A 22,064-nucleotide genomic window follows, 5' to 3' on the forward strand; every position below is an offset into this window, starting at 1 on the left:
CTTAGTGCATTCCGGGCAAGTACTGTGCCCCCTGAGTTACATCTGTTTGTCTGTCTGTCTTTCTCTTTCTCTCTCTAATGCTGCCTTCACAAGGACTGCCCTACCCTGTGTATCAATCCTGCTTTAGACTCCTGTGTGTCGGGATCATGGCTTGTGCCTTCAGGCCCAGCTGGATTTGTTTTCTGATCCTCACTATATCTAGTAATCTAACTTTGTTAGGTCAGGTTCATAAACCACAAAGATCCTCTTCCAAGCAGATCCACCTTTCCTTGCTATTTATTTTTTCTTTCTTTTTGAGACAAGAGTTTTTCTTTGTAGCCTTAGCTGTCCTGGACCTCACTAAGCAGACCAGGCCTCAAACTAAATTCAGAGGTCCTCCTGCCTCTGCCTCGGAGTGCCGGGATTAAAGGCGTGTGCCACCGCCACCCAGCTCCTTCCCAGCTCTTTAGCTGTTTCATCCTAAGGTTCCCTTGCTGTAGTTCATGGATAAAGACATGCCAATCTCAGAATTTTAGACTAGAAGAAATCACAGAGAACCTTGTATTTTATTCCCTGAGACATTAGATTCTGCCTTGGTAAAGAGACTGACCTGGGACAGCCAAGGCCAACAAAGCTCACTTGATAGGTCACTGAGGCCTGAGGTCACGTGACTTAAACAAGTCTTTATGTTAACTCATTTTATATTATGTGCATAAGTGTTTTGCCTGCATGACATGCAGTGCCCAAAAGAGGGCGTCTGATCCCTTCCCCCACCATGTGCGTGCTGACAATTAAACCCTGATCCTAGAAGAGCGTCTTGTACTCTTACTTAGCTGCTGAGCCATCTCTCCAACCCCTGAAACTTTGTCTTTGAACTAAGGGTTTGTGCAAGATCAAAGATCTACAGAGATCTAAATGACAATTGACTAACACATCAAGTCAATTGAAATGTCTTAAACTCCAGGATTAAGGTATTGATTTGGGTGGTGAGCAGTTGCTGTGGGAGTTAGCCCTGAACCTGAAAGCGATCCTCAAGGGGGATCTTTTCTTTTCCGAGCTATTGAAAGCTGGGGTGGAGTAAGTATAGTGCAGTCACCCGGGGGAGAAGGTGCTCCTGGTGCCGGCTTCATGTGTTAATCACTCTGGAGAACCTTCCCCACTCCCAGATGCATCTATTGTTACAGATGAAGGACTCACTCCAAGTCTTTACAAATATTATCTAATGCCACCTCCCACCTGTGAATAGGTATTATCCCTGTTGAGGGGAGATTGGGCCTCACAGAAGTTAAATAATCTTCTAAAGATCAGTGCTAATAAGTGGTTTAGATCTCTAGTTGTGCCAAGGGCTTAACCACTGTACTATTATCTTATGTAATTGTTCACATATATTGTTTCCCCTAATATGGTGTGAGCACCTGGGCCAGGCATCCCAACTCTTTTGTTCATTGTGTGCCCCAACCTCAGGAGCAAAGTAGAGCTTGACATGGATGCCAGTTAAAGAGGTGTTGGATTAATTAATAGTTACTGCCTTACCTGACTTTGGATTTATTTGTGTGATTGTGTATATGTGGGTATGTACCCGTGAGTCAGGTGCCTGAGGTGGCCAAGGCATTGGATTCCCTGGAGCTGGAGTTGCACGCAGTTGTGAGCAGGCTCACAGGGCACCAGGAATCAAACTCCAGGTCTGTACCATTTCTCCAGCCCCTTGACTTTGTTGTAGTGCTGGACAGAAGGGTACTTGGAAAAGCTAAGTTGTAGCAACATCATGTACAATGTTTGGCTGCCATTACGCTGAGCACGTACGGTTCTGTGTTCCTCTCATGGTCCTGTTAGTAGTTGGGTCCATAAGGTGAGGCCTCGCCTACTCTAAAAGTCTGTATTCCTCTTGGGTTGCTATTCTCTGGCTGTCCTGGAACTTACTATGGAGACCAGAACTCACAGAGATCCGCCTGCCTCTGCCTCCCGAGTGCTGGGATCAAAGGCATGCGCCACCACCGCTGGGGATCTAGCGTGTGCCAGACCATGAGTTCAGTCCCCAGCACTGGGGAACAAACCACCCTTCTACGATTATGGTGAGATGACAAGCTGGGACAAAAATTAGAAACTGCCAGGTCGTGGGAGCCTAAAGCACCTGGAATTTTCTCTAACTTATTTTTTTCTTTCATTTCAGGAGTCGGAAAATTCAGATCAGAAACATTCCACCTCAGCTCCGATGGGAAGTAAGTGTCTGGGGAAATGCACAGTGGGGTGGAGACGGAGACAAGGCTCGGTGTCCTTCTGAGTGGGTAGAAATGACTAGAGAGGTCTCCCCTGGGTGTGGGGGTGGAAGGGTCTCATTTTTGCTCACACCCTGGGACAAGAGGCATTAGGGAGTTAGAGAGAGTGCCCCTGAGATTTAGAACTTTATTACGGTAGTCTGCCTCAGAGAGTCCCTTAGCACACAGCCAGGTACATCCTTGCAGACACTGGAGTTGCCCTCAGCAGTAGGAGGCTGAGGGGATGAACTGAAAAGTGATCAGAATGTCTAGTTCCTGCTGGTGCTCCAGAGTGCTGGGGCAAGGGGCGTCCGACCCTGGGGGACTCACCCGTGTTCTACTTCTTCAGGTGCTGGACAGCCTGCTGGCCCAGTATGGCACCGTGGAGAACTGTGAGCAAGGTGAGGCTGGGACAAGGGTGAGTGAGTGTGCAAGTGAGTGTGCAGGGAGCTGGGTGGCTTCAGCACCGTGCAGTTCTGTGATCAGATGCACCGGGAAGGTCCAGACAGTGGGTGCAGCAGCAGAGAGGCTGGGCAAACCCCCCCCCCCCCCATGTGCCCAAAGCGTGTGCGTGTGGATCCACGAAACTGGACTACTATGTGGTAGGAAGTCTGGACACCCCTCTTATATTTTTCCGTTTTTGGTTTTTCAAGGCAGAGCCTCACTATGTAGCCCTGGCTATCTTGGAATTTGGAGTATAGATCAGGCTAGCCTTAAACTTTGCCTCCTGAGTGCTGGGATTAAAGGTGTGGGCCACCACATCAGATTTATCACCCTTTCTCCTTGAGTCTGAGCCCCAGGCTTTCAGGAATTTCAGTGTTTCTGTAGAAGTTTTAGAATGGAAATTTGAGCCGGGCGGTAGTGGCACACGCCTTTAATCCCAGCACTCGGGAGGCAGAGGCAGGCGGATCTCTGTGAGTTCAAGGCCGGCCTGGACTACCAAGTGAGTCCCAGGAAAGGCGCAAAGCTACACAGAGAAACCCTGTCTCAAAAAAACAAACAAACAAACAAAAAAAGAATGGAAATTTGTGGGGGGCTGGGTGTATTTAGTCCCAGCTCTTGAGAGGCAGAGGCAGGAGGATCTCTGAGTTTTGAGGCCAGCCTGGCCTATGTATCAAGCTCCAGGATTACATAGAGAGACCTTGTTTTTTACAAAGGAAAAAAAAAAAAAAAAAAAATCCCGGGAGTGGTAGTATACGCCTTTAATCCCTGCACTCCAGAGGCAAATATCTCCTGAGTGTAGCCTGGTCTACAGAGTGAGTTCGAGAACAGGTAGGGCTGCACAGAGAAACCTTGTCTTGGAAAAACAAAAATGAGGTAAAAGCAACATGAAATAAAAGGAGCTTGGGGGTGGGGTGGGGGCTGAGTGGAGGGCTGCAGAGATGGCTCAGTGATTAAGAGCACTGCTTGCTCTTCCAGAGGACCCAGGTTTGATTTCCAGCACCCAAAGGCAGCCCATAGGCATCTGTAATTCCAGCTCCAGAAGATCAGATGCCTTCTTCTGACCTTCAAGGGGACATGCTTGCAGAACATCCTTACACATAAAAGAAAAATAATTGAAAAGTTGTTTTAAAAATCCACACAACGGCCGGGTGGTGGTGGTGGCGCACACCTTTCATCTCCGCACTTGGGAGGCAGAGGCAGGTGGATCTCTGAGTTTCTACAGATCGAGTTCTGAGACAGGCAGGGCTACCCGGAGAAACCAACCCCCCCCCCCAAACAAACAGGGTTTATTTGTTAATAGTTTTTGTAAGCAGAATCTTTTGACAGCTGTGCCCACAGAGGGAAGAGTAAGAGGAATTCTAAGTCAGACAAAATTAGCTGTGGTGTTTGAGGGTCCTCTGTTTCTAGGGTGTAAATTCTTGCAGAGAAGATGGGCTCGGGGTTCGGTTGGACATAGGGTTGTTATTAGATCTTTTTTTAAAGCCAGCACGTGAGAGCATTCCATGTTCATGGGTGTTGGGATGCATACGTGTATCCTGTCGTTAAGCCTGTCCGGCTCCTCACCTTGTCAGCTCTCTTCGGTGAGAACATTGAACATCTTGTAGCTCTCTGAAGTCCATGGTGCAGTGTGGTCTGTGGCTGTCAGAGTCTCCTTGGCTGCCTCTCCCCAGGCTTCCCTTGCCCATTACTCTCCCAGGCCTTGGCACCCATCAGTTCAGCGAGAATGCCTTTCCCCTCCCAGTCCTCCTTTTCCTACTTCCTCTCTCCTTTTCCTACTTCCTCCCCTTGCCCCCTTATCTCCGCCTTCCTTTCCCCTTCCCCTTCCATTCTCTGCCTCCACAGTCTTGAGAGCTTGTAGTTACTTGTCTTGTAGAGCCTGGCTCATTTAATTTAACTTAGTCATTTCTGGTTCCATCTAGTCACAGCTGGTGGAATTTCTTTCTTTATTTTTATTTATTTATTTATTTATTTTTGTTATTGTTTTTTTCAAGACAGGGTTTCTCTGTGAAACAGTCCTGGCTGTCCTGGAACCCACTCTGTAGACCAGGCTGTGAGTTTGAGGCTGGGATTAAGGGCGTGTACCACCACTGCCTGGCTGGGATTTCAATTTTTTTATGACTGAATAGTATTCCAGTCTGTGTGTTGGGGCCAGTTAGGGTGCATGGGTGAGCGAGCGCCCCCTGTTGGCCACTTTCTTGCTTGTGAGTAGTGCAGCAGCCCACTTTTGGAAATCTTCAAGGAGCAGCCATTGCATTGTCTGAGGTTTAAATATTCATTTCTAAATTCCTTGTGGGAAGGGGCAAGCTGTGTGTGCTGACAGATGATGACAGACCTTGCCTGCCCACCAGTGAAGCGCTGCTTTCTCTGCTCTAGTTCTTTAACTTGCCTTTCATCTTAAATGCCAGAACACAGCGGAATGAGCTGATCGCGGTTACCCATGCATGCTTTCCACTGGACTCATGAGTTACACAGACCAGGGGGCCGCTCTGAGCAGCATCTGCCACTGAAACGGACAGGCTCGGTCAGGTTGACACCTGAATCTGTCCCTGGAACCCATGTGATGATGGAGAGAGCTGACTTCCTAAAATTGTCCTCTGACCTCCACATCTGAACACACACACACACACACACACACACACACACACACACACACACACACACACACACACACTTAAAATAGTTTAAAAAAATGAAGGGATTCCACAGATGTGCTCAAGGTTCTCACCAGCCGAAGTGGCCTCCACCACCACATCCAGCTCAGATGTCACGGTTTCTTTTCATTTTAGGCTGAGCCTTGCAGTGTGGTCCTGGCTGGCTCACACTCACTGTCAGCCCCGGCTGCCCTGGCGATCTCGGCCATCCTTATCCTCTGGGTGTGCTGGGGCTGCTAGTGTGTTCTGCAGCCCGCTTTAAATGCCAGTTACTGGTTTATTTGAGGAAGGCTCTCCCTCTAGCCCAGACTGGCTTATTTTACAGTGTAGCAAAGGCTGGTCTTGACAGGATTCCTGCCTCGGGCCTTCCGAATGCCAGAATTGTAGGTGTGCATGACCACGCTCACTTTCAAGTGTCATTTTCTTTTAAAATTTTTTAAAGTTTTATTTACTTATTTTAATTTTTCTGAGACAGGGTCACACTGCGTAGCCTTGGCAAGTATCCTTCAAACACTTTTTTTAAGGTTTATTATGTATACAGTGTTCTGTCTGCATGTGTCCCTGCAGGCCAGAAGAGGGCACCAGATCTCATTACAGATGGTTGTGAGCCACCATGTGGTTGCTGGGAATTGAACTCAGGACCTCTGGAAGAGCAGTCAGTGCTCTTAACCGCTGAGCCATCTCTCCAGCCCAAGCCCCCTTATTTTACATTTATTGTGCTTATGTGTGTGCATGCACACATGCCGTGCCCACCTTGCGGAGGTCAGGCGACAACTTGGGTGTGGTTTTCATGTGGGGTCCAGAGATGGGACTCAGCTTTCCACTGAGCCGTCTGCATCAGCCCTTACTTGGTACTGCTAACTTCATGTGTGTGGGTGTCGGCCTCCATCTGTGTGTGTCTCCACCATGTGTGTACGGTGCCCGAAGAGGCCAGATTGGATCTCCTGGAAGTAGAATTACAGAAGGTTGTAAGCCACCTTGTGGGTTCTGGGATGGAACCGGGTCCTGGGGGTTCTTAGCCACTGAGCCATCTCTGAGGTATATTTTGAGACAAACCTTTCCTTATCAGTACAGTCCTCAATTCCCGATCTTTCTGAGACTGAAGGTGCACACCTTCATGCTTGGCCTGAGGTTCTTCTGTCTGTCTCTTATGTAATAACTTCCCATCACTGAAGTGGGTTAGTTTTAGTCCTGCTGGTGAGTTCAAGGTTAGCCTTTAGCTATATAGTGAGCTGCAAGCCAGCCTGAGGTATTGAGTGAGAGACCCTGTCTCACTGAGCCAAAGGTTGAGGGTGTAGGTCAATACTAGAGTTGTATAGCATGTGCAAAGGCCCTGGGTTCAATTTCCGGTGACTCAAAATTAATTAAAAGTAAGGTGGTAACCAACAAATCCAAACTCTGGGATGGGATTGATTCTTATGACCCATAACTGGTAGCCCAGTGTGCCCCATGCCCACTCTCAAGATGTTTAGAATGCTGGAGCCTGGAATTCCTTCTTTGGGAAATGTGTCTTTATTGGATATCCAAGCTTACAGAATGGATTTAGGTCGTCCCAAGTCACTTCAGGCATTGAGAGGAGACCCAGGTCATTTTCGTGGCAGGTACCTCTGTAACTGCCTAACCTCTCCCACCGGCTGCTGCTTTTTTGCTAGTTGGACTTTCCTAGGGTGAGTCTGCCTCCAGAGTGGAGATGTGTGTGGTGGGTGCAGGAAAACCTTCGCCAGCCTGGCTCCCAGGGTCTCCGGTGAAGGAGGGCGGTCTCCAGTGAACTTCTTTTCACTTGTCCTCTGAGTATATTCTAGGCTCGGTAGTCCGGTGCTCGCCTACAAACATTCTAGGCTCGGCAGTCCCGTGCTCACCTACAAACATTCTAGGCTCGGCAGTCCTGTGCTTGCCTACAAACAGGCTTGAGTTTGTTGGCAACGCTAACTCTGGCGGTCCGTTGTCTCTACAGTGAACACAGAAAGTGAAACAGCCGTGGTCAACGTCACCTACTCTAACCGGGAGCAGACCAGGCAGTGAGTACCTCAGAAGTGGTGCTGGGGGTCTCCAGAGGGGTGTTTGGAGATGGGTTCTACTCAGACCCCTGTGGGTAGGTCCAGGCAGGCTGGAATCCTCAGCTGCCTTCTGGTGTTGGATCCCACAAAAGGCCTTTTCAGGGCCCATGTTTCGTTGATGTTTTGTTTCAGAAGTGAGAAATTTACCCATAAAAATGAATGGGGAGTGGGGGTCAACGAGGAGAGGAGATTGTCTCTCAGTCAGTACCCAGGACTGCAGAGTCCTGTATGTGTCAATGGCGCCATCTATTGGTTATGAGGGGGACCTGCCTCATTAAAAAGACAAAAAAACCGAAGGTCGATCAAAAGTGTGTTTCCCTTTTGAGACCATAGTGACCTCCAGTTCACTCACGTAGCCAAGGGCTGCCCCGGACTCCTGATTTTCCTACCCCCTATTTCCGAACGTTGGGATTGTAGGTGTGGGTTGCTGCTCCAGTGTGTGATGCAGGATGGTTAGGAGCCCAGCCGCTGTCCCCACCCGGGAGTCCCCACCACCACCACCACAGGACCCAGCTCCTTCGCCCTTAGGTCCAGCATTTACAGTTCTCACTCCCTGGGTGGACAGAGCACACGCTGTGTACACTGATTGTTTCTAGCCCTACCTGGTTGTCACAGGGTTTTGCCCCATTTTGGTTTTTTTTTGTTTTGTTTTCTTGCTTCAACATTTTCCAGTGGTCTTAAGTGGAAAAGTATGAGGCCTTGCTGTACTGATGACTTTTCCCCTAGTCTAGACTGGAAGATTCCCTGGAGATGGGGTGGCAGACAGGTGGTTAGCGCCCCATCTGCAGCGTGGTCCCCAGTGTGGTCCCAGCTGCAGCCCAGCCGGTGCTTTGTGGAAGGAGGCCCTGGATGTGATGGGCATGGTTGGAGTGACCGCTGGACTTCTCTCTGTCCCCAGAGCCATTATGAAGCTCAATGGCCACCAGCTGGAGAACCATGCCCTGAAGGTCTCCTACATACCTGATGAGCAGATAGCCCAGGGTCCCGAGAACGGGCGCCGTGGAGGCTTTGGCTCTCGGGGCCAGCCCCGGCAAGGATCGCCTGTGGCATCGGGGGCTCCGGCCAAGCAGCAGCAAGTAGACATCCCCCTCAGGCTCTTGGTTCCCACGCAGTATGTAGGCGCTATCATCGGCAAGGAGGGTGCCACCATCCGCAACATCACAAAACAGACTCAATCCAAGTGAGTACTGGGAGAGGGAGGCTGGGTACAGGAAACAGATCGGGCCCCGGAGAGACTCCTGGGAATTGTTGTTTGGTTCGTGGTCACTGTTGCCATATTACCTGTGTGTGGAGGCTGGGCAAACGGGAGACAGAATGGGTCTCTGGGCCGTACGCTGTCACCAACAGTAACCATAATTCCTTGTATCAAGTTGCTCCAGCTCCTCAGGTATTCTGTGATAAGTGGCCACTTGATGGCCACAGCGTGGCTCAAGTCAGGGCCCTTTGCCACAAGTCATAATTATGTCCCACCTCACACTTCCCTTATCTTTATAGACTATCGATCGGTGCTTATGGGAAAGAACAGCTCGGTTGTGTCCTTATTCATAGAAAATCGTTTATTTCCTTGTAGTTGGGACAGTGTGTCTCTCCCAGACACAGTGTTTGAAAAAGGACACTAGAAGGGGAAACAGCTTCACAGCCACACACACCTGGGAGTGTCCCCAGCCAGCAGCTGGGAGGTGTTCGCCATTGTCCTCTCCAGCCACCCCCTGACAGGCTGGCAGAGCGGCACCCGCCACGGTTCCCTGGCCCTCTCTTGACTTCCCGGTTCTACACTTGACAGGCCCCATTCCAAGGAGAGTGGGTTCTGGGCTTTGATAAGAGGTGGGCAAGTCGGTGTTATTGGAGGCACGCTAACGAACGGGCTTTATCCTCGTGGTCCTCAGGATAGACGTGCACAGGAAGGAGAACGCGGGAGCTGCCGAGAAGGCCATCAGTGTGCACTCGACTCCGGAAGGCTGCTCCTCGGCCTGTAAGATGATCTTGGAGATAATGCACAAGGAGGCGAAGGACACCAAAACGTAAGATCGGCTGCACTTCTGGGGACTGCTGCCGCCCCACCCCCCACCCTTTTTTTCTTTTGCTGTGCTGAGCCAAGCCTCAGGCTTCACACTTGCCAGGCAGACGCTTGGCTGCTGGGCCACACCCCACCCAGCCTCTGCTTGCAATTGCTAATAGCAACGGTACAGAGATTAATTAGGGGAGAGTCCCAAACGGCACAGAAACATAGACTCTAAGATCTTTTCCTTGTATAATCATCTAGAAATTTTATGTGCCCAGTGTCTCCATTTGTGTCCATGTATATGGATGTGTGTATGTTTGAGTCCACATAGATGGAGTGAGTGTGTGTAGGTGAGTGTGTGTGTGTGTGTCGGCACAGAGGGTCAGTTGAAGTGCTGCTCTATACCATTAGAATTTTTGTGTGTGTGTCAACACATCTATCAGTAAATCTAAAGCCCTCACGGAGACAGAAATGACGCAGGGCTTGAACTATAGCACAGTGACGTGGGGTAGATGCCTGCATACATGAGGACCTGGGTGTGGGCCCCACTAATGCAAAGAAGTACCGGGGATTCACTTCCAATACCTTCTGAGTTGGGGTTCTTTGGTGTGGGTGGCAGTGTTTGAGGCTGGATCTCACTATAGCCCAAGATAACCTTGAACTCTCCTGTAATCCTGCCTCCCAAGTGCTGGGATTACAATCAGTTTCTTTTTGTTTTCTTTAAATGGCTCTGGAGTTGGAGAGACAGCTCAGCCGTTAAGAGCAGATAGAGTGTTCTAGTAGAGGACCAGAATTCGAATCCCACCGTTCATGTTGAGTAGCTCACAAACTTGAAACTCAAGCTCTAAGGGATCAGTGCCCCCTTTCTGACATCCATGGGCATCTTCACACATTCCCTCTGTCTCTCTCTCTCTTTCTCACACACACACTTAAAAGAGTCTTTCACAATCCGGGTTAGGAGCTTACGGTCCTCCTACCTTCCCTGATAGTAGGTGTACATCATCACACTATTTCTGGTGTTTTTTGTTTGTTTGGCTTTTTTATTTGTTTTGTTGTTTTTCATGATAGGGTTTCTTGTCCTGGAACTCACTCTGTAGACCATATGTGCCTGGCTCTGCCTCCCAAGTGCTGGGATTAAATGCAGGCATTTTGTTTCGTTTCTTATTTGAGACAAGGTTCTCTGTGTAAGTTCTGGAATTCACTCTGTAGACCAGGCTAGCCTCAAACTCACATATACTCTGCCTCCTAAGTGCTGGATTAAAGGTGTTTGCCACCCCGTCTGACTCAGTTGTTATTTTCGTGTTACAGCTTTACTGGGATTCAATTAGTACAAAAATGTTGTTTGTAGACATGTTGCCTAGATTGGCCTAGAATTCCTGGGCTCATCGGATCCTCAGCCTAGAGTATCTGGGACTGTAGGCACATGCCACCATTTCTGGCTTAATTGTGTATTATTTCCCCTTCCTTTCTGCGCCCTCAACCCCTTCCCCTTGGGGGTGGACAGCTCAGCTAAATTCCTGAGTTAAATTCTCAGAGCCTTTTGTACCTGCTTTTCCTGTGTCCAGTTGGGTGATTTTTCGAGTGTACAGTTTGAGTTTCGATTTGTATATGGTAGTACCTGTTGAAACCATGATCACAGTTGAGAGAAAGCTTTGGCTCCCAGATTTCATCCTGCTTCCCACAGGCCATCCTCATCCACCATTTCTCCGTAAACCACTCATCTGCTGGGTTTTGTAATCTTGTGATACCCGATTTTGTGGTTTGTCCTGGGATTGTTTGTTGTGAGTGACCCCATGGTTGAGTCTTTGTTGGCATGATTGACTGTCCCCCCCCTTCCCCCCCCCAGGGCAGATGAGGTTCCCCTGAAGATCCTGGCCCATAATAACTTTGTGGGGCGACTCATTGGCAAGGAAGGAAGGAACTTGAAGAAGGTGGAGCAGGACACGGAGACAAAGATCACCATCTCCTCGTAAGGCTCTCACTGGGTCCCTCTGCAGGTGTGGCGAGCCTGGGGCCTGGGGGACCAGGGATTTTGGCACTGAGCCTTAGTACCTGCCTCTTAAATCTGGGCGCTGCTTCCGTTGGCATAAGGCAAACAGGAGAAGTGATGAGATCATTTTCTACCTCTCGATAAGGGCTGGGACACCCCACCTCTTGGCCCAGTCTACCTCTGCGTCTCCAGGGAAGCCTGCAGCTAGGGTGTGGCCTTTAGGCCTTTAGCTAGGGTGTACCACCGTGAGAGTGCACAAACCGTGGTCCTTTTAGCCTGGGCATGCTGGGCTGCCTCAGGAGACCCAGTGAAAGGTACACGTTTGTAAGCACCCTGCCTCTCCATTCCCTCAGAGACTGACCTGTTTGCAGGGCAGGGTAACTCAAACACCGGTAAAACAGCGCCGATAAGGACCGCCTGCAGCAATCCTGCACGCGTGGCCACCGCACCTCACAGTAGCTTCTGTCCCCACAGAAGGGATTTCCGTGCCTGCCCTGTGCTCCTTGCCCTGGTCACCTGAGGCTGGAGATACCTTAGCCAGCCTTTAGAAACGCTGGCCCTGTCACTCAGCTGCTCCTTGACCTTGTCCCTGGCGGGGGCCTGGTCCAGCCCTGCCTTGCCCACTGCTTGACACTGCCCTGCTCTCCTGCCAGGCTCCAGGACCTCACTCTCTATAACCCCGAGAGGACCATCACCGTGAAGGGGGCCATTGAGAACTGCTGCAGGGCGGAGCAAGAGATCATGAAGAAAGTTCGAGAGGCCTACGAGAATGATGTGGCCGCCATGAGTGTGAGTGAAAGGCGGCATCCTCCTACGTTTGTGGAGGGAGTCGAACCCAGGCCCTGGAGAGAGGCAGAAGCTACACCCTGAACTACATCCCTAGCCCCTCGGCACCCTTCTCTGAACTTAGGGCAGGGGTGGTCATCTGGCTCCTGAGGTGGGGTTGGGGCATAATCTTGGGTTTCATGGGTTTTTATACTTTAGCCAATCTAATCTAGATTAGCTAAAACTTGTGTACCGTAGTAGACAGAAGGGTCACAATTTCAACTTCTTCTGAGGTAAGACTTCACTTGGACTCCCAAGTGCTGGGATTACTGGCATGTTCCACCACACCCAGTTCCCAGGAGGGTATGTGTGTGTGTGTGTGTGTGTGTGTGGGGTTAGTTATGTGTATGCAGGGACCAGAGGAGGACATCACATGTCCCGTTCTATCACTCATCCCCTTCTGTTCAGACACGGTCATTTACAAACCTGGAATTAGGGGCTAGAATTAGGTGGGTAACAGCGAAACCCAGCAGGTCCTGCCTCTCCTCCAAACCCCACTGGGCTTAGGGACATGGCATTGATGCTCAGGTCCTCAGTGCTCTTACCCACTGAGCCATCCTCCCCGTCCCCACCACTGGTTTTGCTTGTCACCATCTGGTCTTGTTTGAGACAGGGTCTCAGCATGTCGCCCAGGCTGCCTTGGAACTTGATAAATAGAGCTATCCTCTAACTCACAGAGATTGATCTGCCTCTGTCTCCCAATAATGGGATTCTGTTCTCCCCATGCCCAGTCCCATCTTGGACTTTGAATGGAAATGGGGGATAGGATATTTAGCAGAAAGGGTCACAACTACTTGGGCCCCCGGAATCAAAGGGAAAGGTGTCCCAGTTTCTCGCAGAGGGGCATCCCATTCTCAGATTTTGGGCCTGTTCTGCTTCCATCAACGTGGCAGAAACAAATGGGAAGCCTGCTGGTTGCCTTCCTGCTCGGACATACCAGTTTAGTCCAGTGAGGACATCTCCATGGCTCGAGAACCCGCAATGGCAGGCAGGTTTTGACAGAAGCAAATAACTCGTGTGGGGAGCTGACTTGCCTGGGGGTGCCGGCTCCTGTAGGTCCTCCAGAGCCACACACCAGGGCCCAGCAGGCGGCCCCTCAGCAAGCTGAGCTCCCAGACCAGGCCTGTGGGCCGGCTGACCCGGACCTCCCATCTCTCCTCCAGTTACAGTCCCACCTCATCCCCGGTCTCAACCTGGCCGCTGTCGGTCTCTTCCCAGCTTCGTCCAGTGCCGTCCCACCACCTCCCAGCAGCGTCACTGGGGCTGCCCCCTATAGCTCCTTCATGGTAGGTGGAAGGTCTTATTACCGGGGACCCACGGGAGTGGGGGGAGGGGAGACCTGCAGCCAGAATGCCAGCTCCAAGGAGAGCAGCCCCGCCGAGGTAGCTCCGGTGGTGGTGGTGGTGGTGGTGGTGGGTGGTGGGGTGGTGGTGGTGGGGTGGTGGTGGTGGTGGTGGTGGTGGTGGTGGGGTGGTGGTGGTGGTGGTGGTGGTGGTGTGGTGGTGGTGGTGGTGGTGGTGGTGGTGGTGTGGTGGTGGGGTGGTGGTGGTGTGGTGGTGGTGGTGGTGGTGGTGGTGGTGGTGGTGGTGTGGTGGTGGTGGGTGGTGGTGGTGGTGTGGTGTGGTGGGGGCAGCTTTGCACTGGGTTTTGCTTCCCTTTAGCTGGAGGGGGCTAAAAGGGATCCGTGGTGTCCTTCTGTGGCCCAGGGTGCAGCTGGGTACCCGCACCTGTTTCCTTTGGAGGTTGTGAGGAAACAGGGTAGAGGGGCTCCTGGGCCTTGCCTCGCCCCACTCCCTGGTCCTTTAGTAAGGAGTCTCTTGTCCTGGCAGCAGGCTCCGGAGCAGGAGATGGTCCAGGTGTTCATCCCCGCCCAGGCCGTGGGCGCCATCATTGGCAAGAAGGGCCAGCACATCAAACAGCTCTCGCGGTTTGCCAGCGCCTCCATCAAGGTGATTTGCCCTGAGATCTTCCGGGTCCAGTGTGAACTCCAGCTCCCTTCACACTTGGGGAATGAAAGCCCAGTCCCTTGTGGGTGTCTTAAGTACTTCTAGGTTTCCAGGCTATAGAAGAGTATTACGCATACAGCAGGCTGAGATATTGCCCAAAATAGAAATGGACCCAGGCCCAGCCCCTTTCTTTTTTTTTGGGGGGGGGGAGGTTTCCAAGACAGGGTTTCTCTGTGTAGCTTTGCGCCTTTCCTGGAACTCACTCTGTAGCCCAGGCTGGCCTCGAACTCACAGAGATCCGCCTGCCTCTGCCTCCCGAGTGCTGGGATTAAAGGCGTGTGCCACCACTGCCTGTCCTGTCCCAGCCCCTTCCTAAACCAATACCCCGACCCCTTGCTGTACTCCATCAAGTCTCAGTGTCCTGGTGTGGGATGTAGGAAGCAGGCGGGGCCTAGCAGTGAGCACCAGGTACTGGTTGTCTTAGCTCCCTGCATCCAGGATCCAGGAGAGCGAAACCAGTGCTGTTAATCTCACGGGTCCAGATTCATGGGTTTCATTCTATGGCATCTAAAGCTTTGTGAGTCCCTCCCCGACCCCGAGAGGTGTAGCCACTACCTTCTGCATTTCATAATTCCCCGCCCCTCCGCAGCCCTCTGCTAAAACCCTCAGATGGGGTGGTGGCGGGGAGCAGTCCTGCTGTGGAAGTATCACTGAGGCAGGTCCTTCTAGCTGCTGCCCATGCTGTCTTCACAGGTCTTGTGTGCAGACAGGAACTTGGGTTTGAGGCTTTTTCTTCTCTTTATCTCAGGGTGGGCGATGGGAGGGAACCAGAGGGGATGGCGATGCCTCCGTCTTCCTCCGGAAGCAGTCCCTCTGACCACCTGTGTGCTTTGTAGATTGCTCCACCGGAAACACCTGACTCCAAAGTTCGGATGGTTATCATTACTGGACCCCCAGAGGCTCAGTTCAAGGTTTGGTCTATATTGCTTTTCCAGGGTGGGTACAGGGGAGGGGAGGTTGGGAACCTAACGTGCAGGGAACGGCTGGGACAGCTTCTGGTCGCCGTCAGATTCCTGTCACAGGTTCACAGCTGCAGAGCGCTTCAGAGCGCCGGCAAGCTGAATTTCTGTTCATTTCCACTCACTGCCTCACAGTCCACCCAGGACTGTGAGAAAGAAGGGCATCCGAGGTGTTTGTGTTTGGTGCCGACACCCCCTCTTTTTGTGTGTCCACCGCTTCACTTGATCTGTGAGGAGAGAGACCACAGAGTAGCTAGTTGTTGCCGTTCATGGTTGTGATGGGTTAGTTCCTGCCACATCCCAGAACCTGTGAGTGGTACCTCCTTTGAAGTATTTATTCACTTCTTCTTTAGGAGGGAGGTGGGAAGAGGTTAAGGCAGGGTCTCAGTATGTAACTCTAGCTGGCCCAGAACTAGTTCTGCAGACCAGGTTGGCTAGGAACTCGTGGTGATCCTCCTGCCTCTATGGTGCTGGGATATTGATTTACTCGTGGGTTGTAGTCTGACGGTTGGTCTCCAGCATTACAGATAACCAGGGAACCATTGGAAGTCACCCACTAGGGCTTTGCGACCACTCACCTCCTCAGCTGGCTGGTCCTCGGTAGGGTTCTGGCCAGAGACTGGACTGGAGCCTGGGGGCACGTGCCTGCCTTCCACCTGGATACACGGCCGCTCTAACCATGACCTCCTCTCCCTAGGCTCAGGGAAGAATCTATGGCAAACTGAAAGAAGAGAATTTCTTCGGTCCCAAGGAGGAAGTAAAGCTGGAGACCCACATACGGGTACCAGCTTCAGCGGCTGGCCGGGTCATCGGCAAAGGCGGCAAAACGGTGAGCTCTGAGGGCTGACAGCGCCAGGCCTCGCTCGCTCGCTAAAACCCCCCTTTCGTCCAGTGTTTTCACTTTTACCCTCCTTTGTCCACTGACTTGACTCTAGTTCCCAAGCCCGGCGCCATTCACCCCCGCTCCGCCCCCTCCGGGCCCACTGTGTCTCTTTTGTTTTTCTTTTTGTGGTGCTGAGTCTTGAACCCAGGACCTCATGCGCTGAACAAAGCATTCCACCATGAGTTGCCCTCCTCCTCGTCCTGTGCATTTCATTGCCTGCTGCCCCGCCCCTAGGTGAACGAGCTGCAGAACCTGACGGCCGCCGAGGTGGTAGTGCCCAGAGACCAGACCCCGGATGAGAACGACCAAGTCATCGTTAAGATCATCGGGCATTTCTATGCCAGCCAGGTAGGTACCATCTCCCCCCACCTCCAGAGGGCCCAGGAGCCCCATACCTGCCTGCTCTGGGCTGGTTGGTCTGGTTCAGGTTGCAGGAGTGAGTGTGAGTGTGCACACAAACCCGAGTGCAGTCTTCAGTACCTACGTGTTCGCAGAGAGAATCAGCTTCTGGAAACTGTCTTCTGAACGAAGTGTGCGGATGCACACAATTAATATGTTATCAGTTTCCAAGTATATTGTGTATGACTTATAATGGTTGTGTATCTAGTATATACTCATCGTCGCCTCGGTTGTCCTGAACCCCGTCTGCACTGGATAGGAAGTTAGTATTCAACTTTGTCCATGGAGTGATAACAGTCAAACCCCTGGATTCTCTCCTGCTCCCAGTTCACCCTCTGCCTGCCATACAGATGAGGCTGCCCTTCCCCTCGGAGTAATCCTGCTCCCGCCTCCTTAAAGCTGGGCTTGCAGATACGTCACCGCACTTGGCTTTGAGTCGTCTGCAACTCTTCATCATCCCCTTCCCACTGTCACAGGGCGGGCGACTCTGAAGCCAGAAAGCAGTGCCAATCTCAGGTTCAGATCTGGTCGACCTTGAGCAGGGGAAGGAAAGGGTTGACAAAGGGCCTCTCCTCAACCCTCAGCACGTCCCAGTGTACACATCTCCAGCTTACCAGTGTGCTGTGGCCCTTGGGGGCTGTTTGAGCAGGCAGGGCCAGAACTTTCAGCCCAACCCAGACCCTCTCTGCTGAGGCACCTGGTATGGGTAGCTTGCTTTTAAGATCTTTGAGAAGCAGTGACAGCCTCGGGAATGGTACCTAAGGGTTAGGATTATGCTGGACCTAGCCCTGTCTCACGGGCTTTGTCTATATTAACTCAGTTAAGCCTCACAAGAACTGCATTATTCTAATGAGGGAAACGAGGCTGGTAAGGACGGTGGTGGATCCCCGCTCACACGGTTCCAGGCGCATTGCCGACACCATTTCAGCTGTTCACAAAAGAACAGTGGAAATCTATGTAAATAAAAAGCTTCAAAGGCCAGTGAGCTCTCTCCCTTCCTCCTTCCTTCCTCCCTTCCCTCCCTCGTGTGTGTGTGTGTGTGTGTGTGTGTGTGTGTGCTTGTGTCCGTGTGTGAGGATTCACTATGTAGCCTAGACTGGCCTCGAACTCTCAGGCCTTCATTTCACATGTTGACTGTGTATGGATTACCATACTTGGTCTGAACTCATAAATACTGAATACGGACCAGCTTCCTCTTCAACCAAGCCCTCGGTTTATGGAGAAGAGACAGCCAGGGAAACTTTCATGTGGATCCCACTTTGCAGTCCGTTTCCCTTCTAAAACTTTATTCTTATTCCTGGGAAAATTTGAGAAAAGATCTCGTTATGTGGCCCCGATGTAGAATTTCTACATACACCAGGCCTCTAATTCCCAGATCCATTGGCCTTTGCCTCCCAAGTGCAGGGATCAAAGGTGTGTACCACTACACCTAGTGGGGAGAAATTTGTAGTTTTGTTTATTTTTTAATGTGAATGGGTGTTTTGCCAGTGTGTGTGTGTGTGTGTGTGTGTGTGTATGTATGTATGTGTGTGTGTGTGTCTGTCTGTCTGTCTGTGTCTGTGTGTGTGAACTACATGTACTCAGTGCCCTCAAAAGCCAGAAAAGGGTTGTCCTGGAAACTGGAGTTAACAGTTGTTGGCTTCCATGTAGGAACTGGGGTACGAACCCTGGTCCTCTGGAGAAGCCGCCAGTGCTCCTGACTGCTACACCGTCCTTCTAGCCCCAGTGGAAGGACTTGAAGATTGAAAGTGGAAGCTGCTCTCGGGGACTTCACCCATTTCATAGGGGACCTGTCCCACCACTGTAATATATGATGGGGACATCATGACGCTTACTTATGCCTAGGAGCTGCGGTTCCATTTCCGCTTCGGTAGCAGCATCTCGGAGTGTCACCCCACCCACCCACCCCTCCCTGACTCAGGTCTTCCTTTATTCGGTAGAGGTGGTTGAGTGGCGGGTGCCCTTTCTTTCTGCTGCTGGTACGCAAAACGTCCCCATCGGCCTCATCCTTGCCTGTTCTCCATGCAGATGGCGCAGCGGAAGATCCGAGACATCCTGGCTCAGGTGAAGCAGCAGCACCAGAAGGGGCAGTGCAACCAGGCCCAGGCACGGAGGAAGTGACCGCCCCTTCCTGTCCCGTTGGCTCCAGATCAGCAGGCAGACCGCAGAACTGGAGGGCGGAGGGCCAGTGTGCTCTTCCCAGCAGGCCTGAGAATGAGTGGGAATCAGGGCTTTTGGGTCTGGCTGGAGATCAGGTTTGCCCACTGTCTTGAGCAAATGTCCCAGTGAGGAATCCTGATCTCTTGCCCCCAATTCAGTCAGGTGGCCACCACGGCCACCCTTGGAATGTCACCGCTGCAGATGTAGCTTGGGTTACTTTTAAACGTGGATTGTTCTGAGGAAGTTCTCCAGCCTCCATCAGAAAGATGGGTAAGCCCCCAGTGGGGGAGAGAAATAAAATTTCCTTCAGGTTTTACTAAACCTCAAAGGATGGTTTGTTTCTTGACCCCAGAATCTTTCTAACCTGACTCCTTGGTTAACTTGATGAAAATTCCTCCTATTTTCAATGCCTTGACCCAATACCTTACTTAGCGCCTCCTGTATTCATTTACACTGTTTTAGCCTTGTTACTATGGGGTGATGTTGGGGGGCTGGAACACAACTCTGTTTACAGTATTAACTGTGGAGAACACTTGTTATTAGTCCTTCAATTCTGATCCTTCCTCAACCAGCCAGTTGGTAACAAACAGCAAGATATAAAGAAGAAGGAGAGATGATAATTAAAATATATACTGATCCACGTTTAAAAGGAGTCCTTGAGCTGAGGATAGAGCTCAGTGGTCAGAGTACTTGCCTGGCATGTTCAAGGCCCTGGGTTCCATCCTTGGCATCACAAAAAGAATAAAAGATAGCACACCCTTGTTGGGTGGGCTATTGCAGATGGCCATCTAGAAAAATTGGCACAACAGAAATTTCTCCTGCTCAGCTGGGACTTCCCCACCGAGATTTCCCCACTACATTTATGCCCATCTAACCCTGTGGGTCCTGCATGGTGCCCTGGTACACATGGGTGGTACCGCGTGCTCAGCAGGGTGAGGGCTGACCACTGTCCCTGATTCCTATCATTCTCAGGCGGATTTTATATTTTTTTAAAGTCTATTTTAATGATTGGATATATGAGCTCTGGGAAAGGGGGTGTGAGCTCCCTTTGATAAAGTCTCAGTTCCATGGGGGAGTCGAGTGGCCCAAAGGTACCCTCACTCCAACCCATGTGCTCTTAGAAGGGCTGAGGCGGCATTGTGGTGTATTTCCCGCCGTGGCACTGTTTCCTCGTGGTGGTGGGACCTACCACCCAACCCTGAGCTCCCGAGAAAGCTTAAAGGCCATCGTCTGGCAAACTTAGTGAATTGGAGAATATTGTTTCTGTTGTTATTATAGAGGAGTATTTAACTGACTGCATATACCTCCATGAACTGCCATTGTCGTTAGGAAAGGCATGCCCAAAAGCAAACTTCAGAATACCAGCAGCATTGTGCACAAAGGGTGAACACACTTAATTTATTAGTTTACCAGGCTCCGTAAGATCCTGTTGGGAGTTTAGCCCTTCTGGAGGACAGTGGCCATCAGTTAAGTGAGGCTAGGCCTCCCCTCCTGATACTGTACTGATTGTAATGCATTTTAGCCAGGTGATGCACTTTAGCTCCCCTGGACAATACTATCATGCGTGCTGGGAAGAAAGGAAGGCCTCTCTCTGCGTGTGGAAAAGCCCATGCACAGAGCTCCCCTCTTCCTGGCATTGCAAGGACAACAGTGACGAGCAACCATGATGTGGGCGGAGTCAGGCAGTGCTGTGCTAAGTGAACTACCTCAAGGTGTGAAGTTACCTCAGCAATGATTTCCTTTTGTTCCCTGAACCCTGGTTTTTCATTTTTTATTTTCTTTTTTTTTCTGATTTTTTTTTTTTTTGCGGCTTGCTGATATTTTATATAAAAAAGAAAAGCAAAAGAGAAGCTGATAGTCTTGAATATTTTATTTTTTTAATGAAAAGAAAAAAATGAGAAAGTTATGTTTCATAATTTCTTACAACATGAGCCAGTAACTTTAGGAGCTCTGTGGAGAACAGACCCTGTGGGGAAGGGTGGGGGCTGGGGGCTGGATCCAGGGGAGGAGGGGATAACCCCAAAGGTCCCCAGGCCTGGGACCTTTCTGGGTTCTGATCTCTGACCTGGAAGTAGGATTTAAGATCTGGCAGAGCTTGGACCTTTGGGGAGCAAACAGCAGTGTCCACTAACCAGATGGCCCGTGGGCACCCTCCCCCCCGCCCTGTGGTGAAACAGGACCTAGCTGGGTTTTCCTACCAGTGGTGCTGTTGTTATTTTAAGATATTGCCTCCGTTTTATCGAGGAGAGAAATAATAACTAAAAAATATAACCTTTTAAGAAAACCTGTATTTCTTAAAAATTATGGGAGCCAAGATTCCATTTATGGGAAAAAAGACAAGGCCACCCTCTCGCCCCGCAGGAGGCCCACCTGGTTTCTCAGTGCGGTGCTTTCCGTGTCTATTTTTTGGTTATTGTTTCGTTTCCATCCGACCTATTCTTAGTCTGTATCATTCATAAGACTGGAAGGCAGGCAGATCGTCAGTGAATGCCCTCCCCCATCTCCCGGTCTTCTTCAGGTTGATTTGGCTGATACTAAAAGTGGACCTGTTAGGTAGGACATTCTTGGTAGAGGGTGGTGGGTAGCCAAGAGGGAAGGGGACATGGTAACAATGACTGGGACAGGGTCTTAACTTCGGTATGCTCCTTGTGACAGCCCCCATAGCCTCCAGACCACCTAGTCCAAAGAGAGAACAGTAGGGACAGTAACAGGCCTGTCCCAGACACAAAGAAAGGGTCTCCCGACTTCCCAGCTGGCTCTACATGCTTTGTCCCTAAACAAAGCAGACAATGTTCAGACATCGGCCATTTAGTGATTTAAAGTGGATTTCTTGCAGCAAGCATGCTTTGATACACGGTTCAAGTGATCATTGGGGGTGGGGGGATATTATCCCAGAGTACCTGAAATGAGATTGTTGGAGTGTTCCATTCCTTGGGGGCCTGCTCCCTTCACACCTTCAGCCCGAGCCCTCTTCCTTTGGTTGATTGAGCTCCCAGAAGAGATCAGAGAGTGTGGCAAGGGACCTGGAAACTTACGTGGACTGGGCCAAGTTCCACTGTGGCTGGACTTACCCAGCAGGAAGATTGTGAAAGTTGGCTTACTAGAAAGCAAGAATACGGATTAGGGCTCAGAGGTCAGCAGGCGGGAAGAGACTGTCCTGTCTTGAGTTGTCCTGTGACCCGAAGGCCAGATCTTAGGGCAGCTCCTTGCCCTTCTGGTCACCTGTTTTCCCCCCATCCTAGGTAAGAAAGCAAAACTATTACAAAAAGCACTTGGGAGATTTGGATGGTATTGAGAAAAGCAACTTAAAAAAAAATGCTTCCTGCCCTAAGGTGTATATATATATAGAAAGAGGTGTATGTGTGTGCGCCACACATATATTTTTATGAAAGGACCATCTCTTTAAGGATCTATTTTTTTCAATTCTTTGAAACACATAAGAAGCCAAATGGTT

General features: G+C 50.7%; 1 protein-coding gene across 2 annotated transcripts in view; it reads left to right on the forward strand.

Annotated features, from left to right (window-relative positions):
• Nucleotides 1–18,938, forward strand: part of Igf2bp1 (insulin like growth factor 2 mRNA binding protein 1) — a 43,845-nt gene extending 24,907 nt beyond the window's left edge. The window contains exons 3-15 of one of the 2 annotated variants that reach the window (XM_028869112.2): nucleotides 2,150–2,198; nucleotides 2,584–2,635; nucleotides 7,284–7,347; nucleotides 8,285–8,566; nucleotides 9,273–9,407; nucleotides 11,235–11,357; nucleotides 12,032–12,167; nucleotides 13,367–13,489; nucleotides 14,033–14,152; nucleotides 15,046–15,120; nucleotides 15,866–15,997; nucleotides 16,286–16,399; nucleotides 18,479–18,938. In XM_028869112.2, the coding sequence (XP_028724945.1) occupies nucleotides 2,150–2,198; nucleotides 2,584–2,635; nucleotides 7,284–7,347; nucleotides 8,285–8,566; nucleotides 9,273–9,407; nucleotides 11,235–11,357; nucleotides 12,032–12,167; nucleotides 13,367–13,489; nucleotides 14,033–14,152; nucleotides 15,046–15,120; nucleotides 15,866–15,997; nucleotides 16,286–16,399; nucleotides 18,479–18,571 (1,498 nt within the window). In that variant the 3' untranslated portion in view covers nucleotides 18,572–18,938. The remainder of the gene's footprint in view (nucleotides 1–2,149; nucleotides 2,199–2,583; nucleotides 2,636–7,283; nucleotides 7,348–8,284; nucleotides 8,567–9,272; nucleotides 9,408–11,234; nucleotides 11,358–12,031; nucleotides 12,168–13,366; nucleotides 13,490–14,032; nucleotides 14,153–15,045; nucleotides 15,121–15,865; nucleotides 15,998–16,285; nucleotides 16,400–18,478) is intronic. The other variant, XM_028869113.2, reaches the window with a different exon arrangement.
• Nucleotides 18,939–22,064: the final 3,126 nt, after the last annotated feature.

This window comes from Peromyscus leucopus, chromosome 8b (genome assembly GCF_004664715.2).
Source record: "Peromyscus leucopus breed LL Stock chromosome 8b, UCI_PerLeu_2.1, whole genome shotgun sequence".
Taxonomy (NCBI): domain Eukaryota; kingdom Metazoa; phylum Chordata; class Mammalia; order Rodentia; family Cricetidae; genus Peromyscus; species Peromyscus leucopus.